We start from the raw sequence: 12,580 nt of genomic DNA, 5'->3' as shown, positions 1-12,580 counted from the left end.
TTCTAACTCTATCCCTCTCCCTTCCTCTCTGTAAAAAATCAATAAAATATATATTTTTTAAAATCATTTTTATTATTCTTGTTCTATACATACTAAGACTTAGAATACTTACAATGACTAAGTGGCAGCCTTGAGGCAGAACCCAGGTATTATGAGTCCCAATCCATTGCTTTTCTCACTGCATAATTTTGCCGTTAGCCTTTTGTCCCCAGCATGGAGTCTACATTTAACACAGTTGTGGAATCTAGGAATGCAACACCTTCTAGTTATATCATTGTGGTGGTTTGTTTTTATGGTAGGATGTGATTCCTATTTTTCTTCAAGAAAATTTAGTAATGGGATTATCTAATCATTAAAGGAGTGGTAGCTCATTTCTATCTCTGAGCCACTGGTAGCATTCATACTTTCCTGTTATAACTGCTGTTATGCCAGTAATGACAAATGCTTACTGTGTGCCAAGCACTATTCAAAGTGTGTTACACATACTAATTTTTTTAATGTTCTATGAGGTAGACATATTATACTCATTAAACAAATGAAGAAATTAAGGCCCAGAGAAATTAAGTAATTTGCCCAGCTATTAATTAGTAGGGTCAGGATTTAAAAGTCCATGCTCTTTACTATTCTGTATACTGTCTCAACAGCAATAAGGTAATAAGAAACTCCTTTTTCCCCTGTTTAATTTCTCACATTTATAATTTCACCTAGTATGTAGTGAAATTGAGTTAATAATTAGTATAAATTAGTATAAAATTGTTATCGTGTTAGTAATTAGAATAAATTAGTATAAAATTCGTATAAATTTTCTAATGTAATATATATTAAGCCTTTACCTTTTTAATAGTAAAACTACAATGTATTTGAGATCATAAATACTTTCAAGGATTAGTTTATTCTCTTTTTAAAAATATATTTTTATTGATTTCAGAGAGGGAGAGAGAGAGATAGAAACATCAATGGTGAGAGAGAATCATCGATTGGCTACCTCCTGCATGCCCCACACTGGGATTCCAGCCCGCAACCCAGGCATGTGCCCTGACCGGGAATCGAACCATGACCTGGTTCATAGTTGGATGGTCAACCACTGAGCCATGCTGACTGGGCAAGGATTAGTTTATTCTTTATTGCACACTCACCTAGTTTTTATTATTGGACAATGATTAATGCCATGATTAATTTAAAGCTTGTAAGCATGTCATGTAATAGTTCTACTTCCTTCAATTGCTTGTAATGAAAATTAAAATTTTTAAGATATTATGTTTTAAGGGGGAGGCAGTTTGAAAATTGTAAAATCATAATAGGCTGAAGTTTTGACATTTTTCTCTTATTTACTTTTTTAACCTAGTGGATGTTCCTTCAACTCGTGCCTTCTTGGAATGGATCTTTAAAACAGCTTTTGACTGAAACAGATGTCTGGTTTTCTAAGAGGAAAAAAGGTATACCTGAAATTTTTATTGAAAACTTGGGTTTTTTTTAATTGAAATTTATTAAAATCATTATACACCTAGAAAATTTTAGTGCTGGAGAGCACCTTAGCAGTTGCCTAATTCAGTCCCTCATTTTCACTGAGAAAATTGAGGCTGGATAAGGAAAATGCCTTGCTTAGCAGTAACTGAATTATTACTCTTTAAACCATGTTTTGATGCCCAAAACTACTGTTTTTTAAATTTGTCTTTTGTTTGACCATATTGAATTTTCCCTACAAATTAAACCTTGTATATTAGACAACTATTCTTAACATGGGGGCCCATGGACAGGCTTCTGTGTGTCACTAACCTCTGAAAGTGGATGCAAAATTGTGTGCGTATGTGTGTGTGTGTGTGTTGTAATTTGGGGGGAAAGAGTTTCCATAACTTTCATCAGATTCCCAGGGAAAGTTGACCTAAAATTGGTTAAGATCAACTGCCATAAGGTCTTCCTTATCTGGACAGAGGTAGAACGTGCAATATATTTATTTTACTCTACTAAAACAGATACAGGGAAAAAATTTAATGGCCCTCAGGTGAGGAATTAGATAACTCATAATCCTTAACTTCATGATTTTTTTAGTTTACTGTCATTTTTGGTCTGTGCCTGGCCCCATTTTTGGTTTATTTTTAACTAGAGGCCCGGTGCATGAATTCATGCACGGGTGGGGTCCTTCGGGCCTACCAGCGGGAGGAACCATGGGAGGTTGGCTGGCTGCAGGGAGGGACTGTGGGAGGTTGGCTGGCCGCAGGAGATTGACTGTGATAGTGCACTGACCACCAGGGGGCATCTCCTGCATTGAGCGTCTGCCCCCTGGCGATCAGTGCACATCATAGCAACCGGTCAACCAATTGTTCGGTCTCTTAGGCTTTTATATATATAGATAACATATCAAACCTCCAGAAATTAATCTTCCATTACTAGAACATTAATAACGGCAGTCTGTTCATGTGCTTCTTTCCTTTTGTGTCCCCTTGACTTTCCCCAACTACTGTCTTGAATTTTAGGTTGTTTATTTCCATGCTTTAAAAAAAGTTATCACATATGTATGTATGTCTTAATGTACATAATACACTGGTGTGCTGGTAAACTGGCTCTTTGAAAAAATAATCCCTGATTTCTAGCACTTTTAAAATTTTCATTTTACAAATTCCCCAACATGGCTGATTTTAAGCTACCAACATGACATCATTGCATGTGGAGTTGGGAAGAAATGCATACCATCAGCGCCTGTGAGCCAGTATGAGCCAGCCCCAGCACACCCCTGAAAGTATGTCATTTTGTTTTAGTTGTTACTGAACTATTTCATATTGTGGACTTGATTTTCATTTCCTTAAAACAAAAAGATTGAACAGCTCCTTATGTGTTTATTGGCCGCATGTTTTCTCTTCTGTGAAATATCTGTTCAAGGTGTTTTCCTATTTTATTACTGTATTTTTTCTTAATGATTTGTAGACATTCTTTTTTTCTTTAATTTTTTACTAATTTTTAGAGAAAAAGGGAGAGGGATAGAGAGATAGAAACATCAGTTGGCTGCTTCCTGCACACCCTGTACTGGGGATCAGTTCCGCAACCCAGGCATGTGCCCTGACCTAGAATCGAACCTGTGGCCTTTTGGTTCCTAGGCCAAAGCTCTACCGCTGAGCACACCATCTCAGCTCTTTTTTACTTTCTTAAAGGTGTCTTTTAATGAACAGAAGTCTTTTATTTTAAAGTTTAGTGCTTTTTGTGTCTTGTTTAAGTAAATGTTATATAATTATTTTACATAGTGAGATTTCCTAGCTTAGAGCCAAATAAATTGTTTTTCTGTCAAGTTCATGAACATCTAAAGAACCATACCAGCCCTAACCGGTTTGGCTCAGTGAATAGAGCACCAGCCTGTGGACTCAAGGGTCCCAGGTTCGATTCTGGTCAAGGGCATGTACCTTGGTTGCGGGCACATCCCCAGTAGGGGATGTGCAGGAGGCAGCTGATTGATGTTTCTCTCCCATCAATGTTTCTGACTCTCTATCCCTCTCCCTTCCTCTCTGTAAAAAATCAATAAAATAGCCCTAACTGGTTTGGCTCAGTGGATGGAGCCAAATCGGCTCAATCCCCAGTAGGGGGCATGCAGGAGGCAGCTCAAATGATGATCCTCATCATTGATGTTTCTATCTCTGTCTCCCTCTCTCTCCATCTCTAAAATCAATCTGCGGACTGAAAGGTCCCAGGTTCGATTCTGGTCAAGGGCATGTACCTTGGTTGTGGGCACATCCCCATTAGGAAGTGTGCAGGAGGCAGCTGATCGATGTTTCTCTCTCATTGATGTTTCTAACTCTCTATCCCTCTCCCTTCCTCTCTGTAAAAAATCAATAAAGTATATTTTAAAAAATCAATAAAATATATTTAAAAAAAATAAAAATAAAAATCATCATTCTCCCCTTTAAAAAAAAAAAAAGAACCATACCAATAAAACTAACTTGATTTACTTGAACAAAATACTAAACTTATACCTTAAATTATGCTTTAGTACTACATTATGGTAATTAAAGAGGAATCAGACAAATTATAGATGAGAAAATTTAAAGAGGGAGAGATAGAAAAACTGAAAGAGTTAAGTTGGGCAGAGAAACTAAAAAGACAAAGGGACTCAGTAGAAACAGTAGATGTTAGGTAAATGTTGACATAACTTATCCTTTTTTGAGCTCTGATGGATTAACCACAGTAGTTCATCAAGAGAGAAATTTACCTGTAGCTGAAGTGGCAGAAACCATAAGAAACTGTGGTCCACTTCTGGTTTTCGCATTCTAGGGTCTTCATCTTAGACTTCATAGTGTAAAAGTATACAGTTTAAGATAACATTCAGCCCTAGCCGGTTTGGCTCAGCGGATAGAACATTGGCCTGCAGACTGAAGGGTCCCAGGTTTGATACCATCAAGGGCACATGCCTGGGTTTCGGCTCAATCCCCAGTAGGGGGCATGCAGGAGGCAGCCAATCAAATGATCCTCATCATTGATGTTTCTATCTCTGTCTCCCTCTCTCTCCATCTCTAAAATCAATAAAAATACAAATTTAAAAAAAAAAATACTTTCAGGGGGACATTTATTGCATAAAGCAAAATATATGTCTAATGCTCTTGCTTTTCAGAGAGGATTTTGAGATTATTTTTTACAGTTTTAAAATTATAAAAGATTAATAAAGAGGAAGTAAAACAGAAAAAACACCCATTATATTTTGGTATATTTTTCTTAGGTTTTCTTAATTATTTCACTTTTTAGATATATGTGGGTCAAGACTACAAGAAACAATAGAAATACAGAAAAAATTTTTACACCGTTATATGTAGAGATTGATACTGAATTTGGCAGATGCAATTAATATAGCTACATGTTGTTTTTGTTTGTTTTGTATAGCTACATTTTCAAAAGTTAGAATCTTTAAAACATTTTTCTAACTCCATGAAATTTTACAAAAGTAAATGAGGCAATCTCTTCTGTGCCCTTAAAGAAAAGTCTTCATGGCATAATTTCCAGATTTCTATGAGAATCTAGAATTAGATTTTTATAACTTGTTTATGCAATGGAGCATCCATAAAAATATAATGGCATTTTTAGTATACCCCATTAAATTGGCACATATAATTCATCACAAGAACTAGAGCTAATACTATTATTTTTTTTAAAAGAGCCTGGCCTGTGTTGCTCTTTTAGTGTCAACCCATGAACCAGGAGGTCACAGTTCGATTCCTAGTCAGGGCACATGCCCGGGTTTTTGGACTCTATCCCCAGTAGGGGGCATGCAGGAGGCAGCTGATCGATGATTCTTTCTCATCATTGATGTTTCTATCTCTCCCTCTCCCTTCCTCTCTCTGAAATCGATAAACATATACTTTTAAAAGTAATAAAAAGTAAATTAAAAAAATATATATAACATGTAAATTCACAGTTAATTGCCTGTTGCATAAGTAAGCAGAGTTTATTAATTTTTTAAATGAGCTTACTACTCTCTCTTGTTTGCTTTGTTTGACTCTAGACAGGTACCAAAGAAATACGGAAGTGGGATAAAAATTTGAAAATTGTAGAAATTCTTTTCATTAACTTGACTGTTATTTTGCAATTTTCAGGGGGGAAAAATATTTTAGTAGGCAACACCTCCTTTACCACAAACCTGTGTTCCATGTGAAGCATACATAGTTTGAGTCATAATAGTCTACAATAGCAACTCTTAACTTTTTCTCCCTATCCTTACTAGCAATAGGATTGAGTATACTCCCATGGATAGGCCTTGTTTAATAGATAACAGACTAGGGCTTTTGCCATAGTTTGATAGTAGTAACTCTGTTTGATAGCTGTAACTCTAGACCTTTCCTTCCCACTATGAAAGTACATTGGAATGCAACTGAGAATAACTATTTTTAGAAATAACCTTAAATTCTCCCAAAAAGAAAAAAATTAAAATACTTTTTTTACTTTAAATAATTTTTTTACTTTTCAATTACAGTTGACATACTATATTATATTAGTTTCATGTGCACAACACAATGATTAGACATTATATAACTTAACTAAGTGATCACCCTAATAAATCTTATACCATCTAAAACCATACATAGTTACTATAATATTATTAACTATATTCCCTATGCTGTACTTTATATCCCTGTAACTATCTGTAACTACCAATTTGTGCTTCTTAATCCCGTCACCTTTTTCACCTATCCCCCAACCTTCCTCTCATCTGGCAACTGTCAGAATGTTCTCTGTATCTATGAGTCTGTTTCTGTTTTGCTTTTTCATTTATTTTGTTTTTTAGATTTATTTTGTCTGGTGTAAGTATTGCTACCCTTGCTCTTTTGGTTTGTTTCCATTTTCATGAAATATCTTTTTCCATCCCTTTACCTTCAGTCTGAGTGTATCTTTCAATCTGAAGTGAGTCTCTTGTAGATAGCATATATAAGGGTCTTGTTTTGTTATTCATTCAGCCTCTATCTCTTCGAATTGGAGCATTTGATCCATTTGCATTTAAAGTAATTAATGATAGATATATATTTATTGCTATTACTCATATTTTTTACCTTTTTTCTTCTTCTTAAAGAAGACCCTTTAACATTTTTTGTAATACTGGTTTGGTGGTGGTGAACTCCTCTAGCTTGTTCTTGTCTGGGAAGCTCTTTACCTGTACTATAATTCTAAATGATAGCTTTGTTTGGTAGAGTGATCTTTGTTGTAGGTCCTTGCTTTTTATCACTTTGAATATTTCTTGCCAATACCTTCTGGCCTGCAAAGTTTCTGTTGAGAAATCAGCTGATAGTCTTATGGGAGCTCCCTTGTAGATAACCGCTTTTCTCTTTTTGTCTTTTTTTTCTCTCTAATATGTTTTTATTGATTTTAGAGAAAGAGGAATGGATAGAGAAATATCAATTGACTGCCTTCTACATGCCCCTACTGGGGATCAAGCCCACAACCTGGGCATGTGCCCTGACTAAGAATCAAACTGGCAACATCTTGGTGCATGGGACAACACTCAACCAACTAAGCCACATTGGCCAGGGCTAATATTCTCTTTGTCTTTAACCTTTTTCATTTTATTATGCTGTATCTTGGTGTGGGCCTCTTTGGGTGCATCTTGTTTGGGACTCTGTGCTTCCTAGACTTGTATGTCTATTTCCTTCACCAAGTTAGGGAAGTTTTCCGTCATTATTTTTTCACACAGGTTTTCAATTGTTTGCTCTCTCTCTTCTTTTTCTGGCACCCCCATGATACAAATGTTGGTATTCTTGAAGTTGTCTTAGAGGCTGCTTATACTATTTTTATTTTTCTGGATTCTGTTTGGCTGTTTTCTGCTTCCTATCTTACAAATCTCTGATTTGATCCACTGCCTCATCTACTCCAGTGTTGATTCCCTGTAATGTATTCTTCATTTTAGTTAGCATATTCTTCATTTCTGACTGGTTCTTTTTTATGTTTTCTGTCTTTGTTTTTATGTTTCCTATCTCTCTGTTGAAGATCTCACTAAGTTCATCTACTCTTCCCCTAAGTTCATTGAGCATTTTTATAACCAGTGTTTTGAGCTCTGTATCTAGGAGATTGCTATTCTCCATTTTGTTTAGTTCTTTTTCTGGAGTTTTCTTCTGCTCTTTCATTTGAGACATGTTTCTTTGTCTCCTCATTTTGGCTGCCTCCCTGTATTAGGTAGAGCTGTTACATCTTCTGGACTTGGTAGAATGGCCTTATGCAGTAGGGTCCAGTGGCACAGCTTCCCTGATCACCCAAATTTGGCACTCCAGGTGCACACCCGCCTTGATTGCTGTTGGCCCCTCAATGGGAGGGATTTATCCCCAGGCCAATTGGCTGTGAGGACTGGCTGTGACCACCCTGGGGAATCAGCTGTGCAGGGGCTAACCCAGCCGTGGGCAAACTACGGCCCGTTTGAAATGAATAAAACTAAAAAAAAAAAAGACCGTACCCTTTTATGTAATGATGTTTACTTTGAATTTATATTACTTCACACAAACACTCCATCAATGCTTTTGTTCCGGCCCTCCGGTCCAGTTTAAGAACCCATTGTGGCCCTCGAGTCAAAAAGTTTGCCCACCCCTGGGCTAACCCCATAGAGCAGGACTTATTTCAGTGGGGTTCTGGAGCCCACTGAGTCTGTACCTTGAGTGTGTTGCTTGTGGAGGTGGTTGGGTGGTGCTTTGACATGGTCTGAAGCTGTCCACCAGGTATGCTGGCTCTGGGCCCTCATGGGAGATTCAGGCCAAGGTCAGCCACCACCTATGTCCTGCTCGGGGCCACCCAGCATAAGCTACAAAGCAACCTGCAGATGGCTGCTATTTGTGCTGGGCTTGGAAGTGCCCAGGAGAGGCCAAGCTGTGAACCAAGACTGGCTGCTACTAGTGCCGGGCCTGAGGCCACTTAGCAAGAGCTACGTGGCACACTAAGGCCAGATGCTGCTTGTTTTAGAGATTTTTAGGAAGTCCAAAGCATGAGCCAAGACAGGCCTTTTGTATGGAAAAGCCACTGAAACAACTTAGTTGGGCCTGCAAGTTAGATGCAGTGGGATCTCAGGGAATCAGCAGGGTGAGGCTAACAGAATTAGCCAGGTTGATGGAGACTCAGTTATGACATCTGCCTACTGGCTCTGTGGAGGGGAGAGGGCCCCAAAAAGGAACAATGGCCTGTGCTAGTACTTCTGTCTAGGAGAAAGCCACTCCTCCAGCTCTCACCCCGATGCTAGACAACTCGATTTCTCCCTGTTTGTCTTTGATTTCCCAGTGCTGGAACTCAGAGCAAGTGAGACCAATTAAGTCCTTACTCGGGCCTTTTAAGAGAAACACCTGAGACTCCAGCAGCCCTCTGTCTCACTAAACCACAACCCAAGCTGGTTTTCACAACCAGTAGTTACAGGGACTTCTCTTGCTGGCATTGGAACCCTGGCCAGGGGGCCTGGTATAGGGCTGGGACTCCTCACTCTACAGGGAGCACCTCTGCATCCAAGATATCTCTCCTGATTTTTATTCGCCACTCATGGGTGTGGGACCAGCCCATTCCACATCTCCGACCCTCCTACCAGTCTCGATGTGGCTTCTTTATATCCTTAGTTGTAGGACTTCAATTCAGCTGGATTTCAGGTGATTCTGAATGATGGTTGTTCTGTAGTTTAGTCGTAAATTTAATGTGGTTGTGGGAGGATTTGAGTACAGCATTTACCTACTCCACCATCTTGACCAGTTGAGCCATATACTTCTTAAACTTGAATTATTTTAACATAAATACTATCCATGTGTACAGTGGCTATAGTGTTTTTGTATCTTATTTTATATTTGAATAAAAAATTAATAAATTGATTAGTGTTTATCGCATGTAACTAAAGCATAAGTTAGAAGAATCCTAATAGACATTCCATGACCTGTGTATCTTTTGAAGACCCTAAGTGAGGCATCTGGGCTCTAGAGTTCCACTGGAGTTGTCAGTGCCTTCGAGAGGGTATCCTGGAGAGATACCATTATCCCAACTATCATTCTTTTTTTTTTTTCCCCAAATATATTTTATTGATTTTTTACAGAGAGGAAGAGAGAGGGATAGAGAGTTAGAAACATCGATGAGAGAGAAACATCAATCAGCTGCCTCCTGCATGTCTCCCACTGGGAATGTGCCCGCAACCAAGGTACATGCTCTTGACCAGAATCGAACCCGGGACCCTTCAGTCCGCAAGCCGACGCTCTATCCACTGAGCCAAACCGGCCAGGGCTCCAACTATCATTCTTAAGCATTCCTTTCCCACCTTGCTGCACTGTAAGCTCCAAACCCCAGAATGGTGTACAACTGAATTGTAGCAAGGTTCCACGTAGGACCAAAGTTAATTTCCTGTGGCTTTTTTCTAAATCTCCCCAAGTTTTTATCCACACATCTGCGATTTATAAAATCCTTGAAAATTTTGCAACTAGCTTATTTGTATGCTAATAGATGTACATGTGTGTGTGTCCCCAGACCCATGACAACATTTAATAAAAAAGTAAATTAATAGATTTGAAAAGAATGGCTATTTAATTTGAACTATTTTTTTTTTTATAGATTTTGAAGGTATGACTTTCCTTGAAACTGAGCAAGGAAAACCATTTGTGTCAGTATTCAGACATTTAAGGTTACAGTATATTATCAGTGATTTGGCCTCTGCACGAATTATTGAACAAGATTCTCTAATACCGTCAGGTAAGAGAATATAATGAAATTATGATTTTAAGTAATATCTTTCTGATTATAATAGTAATATATATCATAGAAAAGCATACTTAAGAGATATTATCCTTAATCCCAAGAAGGTACACAGTTTTATACCAAAGCTGAATCATACCATGCAGGTAATTTTCTGTGTTCACATCAAATATTTTGGGTATTTTTCCATATCATTAAATACTCTCCAGAATATTTAAGTGGCTGTATAGTTTTCTGTAATATGGGTGTTCTTTCATTTTATTAACTAGTACACTACTTTGCACCAGACTTTTAAAAATGGTTTTTGTAGTACTCCTTAAAGTTTACAACTGCTTTCTTCTATTAATACTCCATAAATTTGCTTATTTTCTTTTTTTCCTTATTCTAGTCTTAAAGCTCATATCAAAGCAAATGTAATATCTTTGCTAATTATTTAAATTTAAGACAATTACTAATTTAATATTCTCAGTTAAATCTCTAGTGCTTGTATAAGATTCAGTTTAGTACTATATATGCATATAAGAAGTATAGAATAGCTGATATTTTGGCTCAGTGGATGGAGCGTCGGCCTGCGGACTGAAGGGTCCCAGGTTCGATTACAGTCAAGGGCATATACCTTGGTTGCGGGCACATCCCCAGTAGGAGGTGTGCAGGAGGCAGCTGATCGATGTTTCTCTCTCATCGATGTTTCTAACTCTCTATCCCTCTCCCTTCCTCTCTGTAAAATCAATAAAATATATTTTTTAAAAAAGAAGTATAGAATAGACTTTCTATTTGAAGATTTATTTGTAAATTTGCAAACATTAGTAATAGATTTGTCTGAAAAATTGTAATTATCTGATACCTCAGTTTTTAATATAGCTGTGTTTATAGATTTAAATTGTTCTTGTAATCTGTAAACTTATTTAGAAAGGTATTCAATGGAAAGCAAACCTAGAGTAACACTCTGATACATTTGAAAGTAATGCATTTTTATAAAATCACTCTAATAGGTTTATAGACATTGTTTTTCTATTAATTTCATATGAATCATTTTTAGTGAATACTTCATCTTACAGTTATAAATGGATGAATAGGTTTTCCTATATCCCAATAAAAATTACAGTTTCAAAAGCAGAATGTAAATTCAAATGATATCCTATGCTGTTTTTAAGGGGTTAAAAAGTGGCACATAACTCAAATTAGATAGATTAGTGTGTGTTCTCAATAGCAGTAAATCCTACATTTGAAATAAATTAAAATAATTTTTATTACTTAGCTAAAATTCATTGATTATTTTTCAGAAATAGTGCCAAACACATGTTAATATTATTTAAAGTTATGCATTCTGAAGAGTTTTACTACATCCATTTTGACAATCCTTAGGTAAAAATTTTAAGAAATATGTTTAATTCCAAGTTAAGTCAGGATTTTGTATAGAAACAGCCTGTTTTAAGATTCAACTATGTCAATCACAGTTGAACTCCATTATTTCAAGAAATTAGATCTATCTTAGGTCAGATTATTAAATCTGTTTTATTCCATACTCTCCTTGTCATACTTCCCTCTTCCTTGATACCTCTGACCTATCTTGTTATTCCTCCCAAACCTTTCTGTTATGTGCTCTGGAACTAGGGTCTATAAACTCCCATATCTTCCATCTCTTCCTTCCATGTATTTAGCTCTCCCAGAGGATACTATTTTCCCTCTATAGAGGACTTTCTATTAAGACATCCTGCCCCAGTATAGGGGTAGGAGGCCAGAAAGTCCTAGCCCCTCAATGCCCTTTCCAAATATTATTGCATATCATCCAACTAACCCTCTATCCTTTCTCTCTTCTCTTCACATTCATATAAGACTTGGACGCTTGATTTACTGTCTACCTCCCCACTCCTGTATAGTCACATAATGGTCATTCCCTTTAATACCCTCGCTTCCTAGTAATTTGACCTCAATTCCAGTAACATTTATGTTTGCTGAACATTAGGCACCCACCACCTATGGAAACACCATGAACATTATAACCCAGAATTTCTTAGCATGAGAACTCTGGTAGTCTTCAGGCTATATATAACCTTCTAGTATGTTCATAGCCTCATTCCCTTTACATTGTTATTTTATTTCCAATCCATTTTAAGCCTTTCATTGTCTACCAGTCTTTCAAACTTCTCCTATTATTTTTGGCCCTTGGATTTCATGATAGATCATCTGAGCCACTCTCTCTCACTATTGTCTTCATCTCGTCCTTTATTTGACAAATCCTAAAACTAAATTAAACCTATATCCTCTAGTTGTCTGTGCTGAGTATTGCACAGAGCATTCTACAGCTTTTTATTTATTTATTTTTAATTAAATCTTTATTGTTCAGATTATTACAGTTGTTCCTCTTTTATTTCCCCTATAGCTCCCCTCCACCCGGTTCCCACCCCACCCTCTG

General features: G+C 37.0%; 1 protein-coding gene across 1 annotated transcript in view; it reads left to right on the top strand.

The window, feature by feature from the left end:
• GMCL1 (germ cell-less, spermatogenesis associated 1) overlaps positions 1-12,580 on the top strand; it is a 48,134-nt gene that overhangs the window by 11,561 nt on the left and 23,993 nt on the right. The window contains exons 8-9 of the mRNA XM_014540925.1: positions 1,346-1,436; positions 10,024-10,161. Coding sequence (XP_014396411.1) covers positions 1,346-1,436; positions 10,024-10,161 — 229 coding nt within the window. The remainder of the gene's footprint in view (positions 1-1,345; positions 1,437-10,023; positions 10,162-12,580) is intronic.

Source organism: Myotis brandtii, unplaced genomic scaffold (assembly GCF_000412655.1).
Source record: "Myotis brandtii unplaced genomic scaffold, ASM41265v1 scaffold251, whole genome shotgun sequence".
NCBI lineage: Eukaryota > Metazoa > Chordata > Mammalia > Chiroptera > Vespertilionidae > Myotis > Myotis brandtii.
The sequence above is the reverse complement of the archived record's forward strand: the minus strand, read 5'-3'. Positions and strand labels throughout refer to the sequence as shown.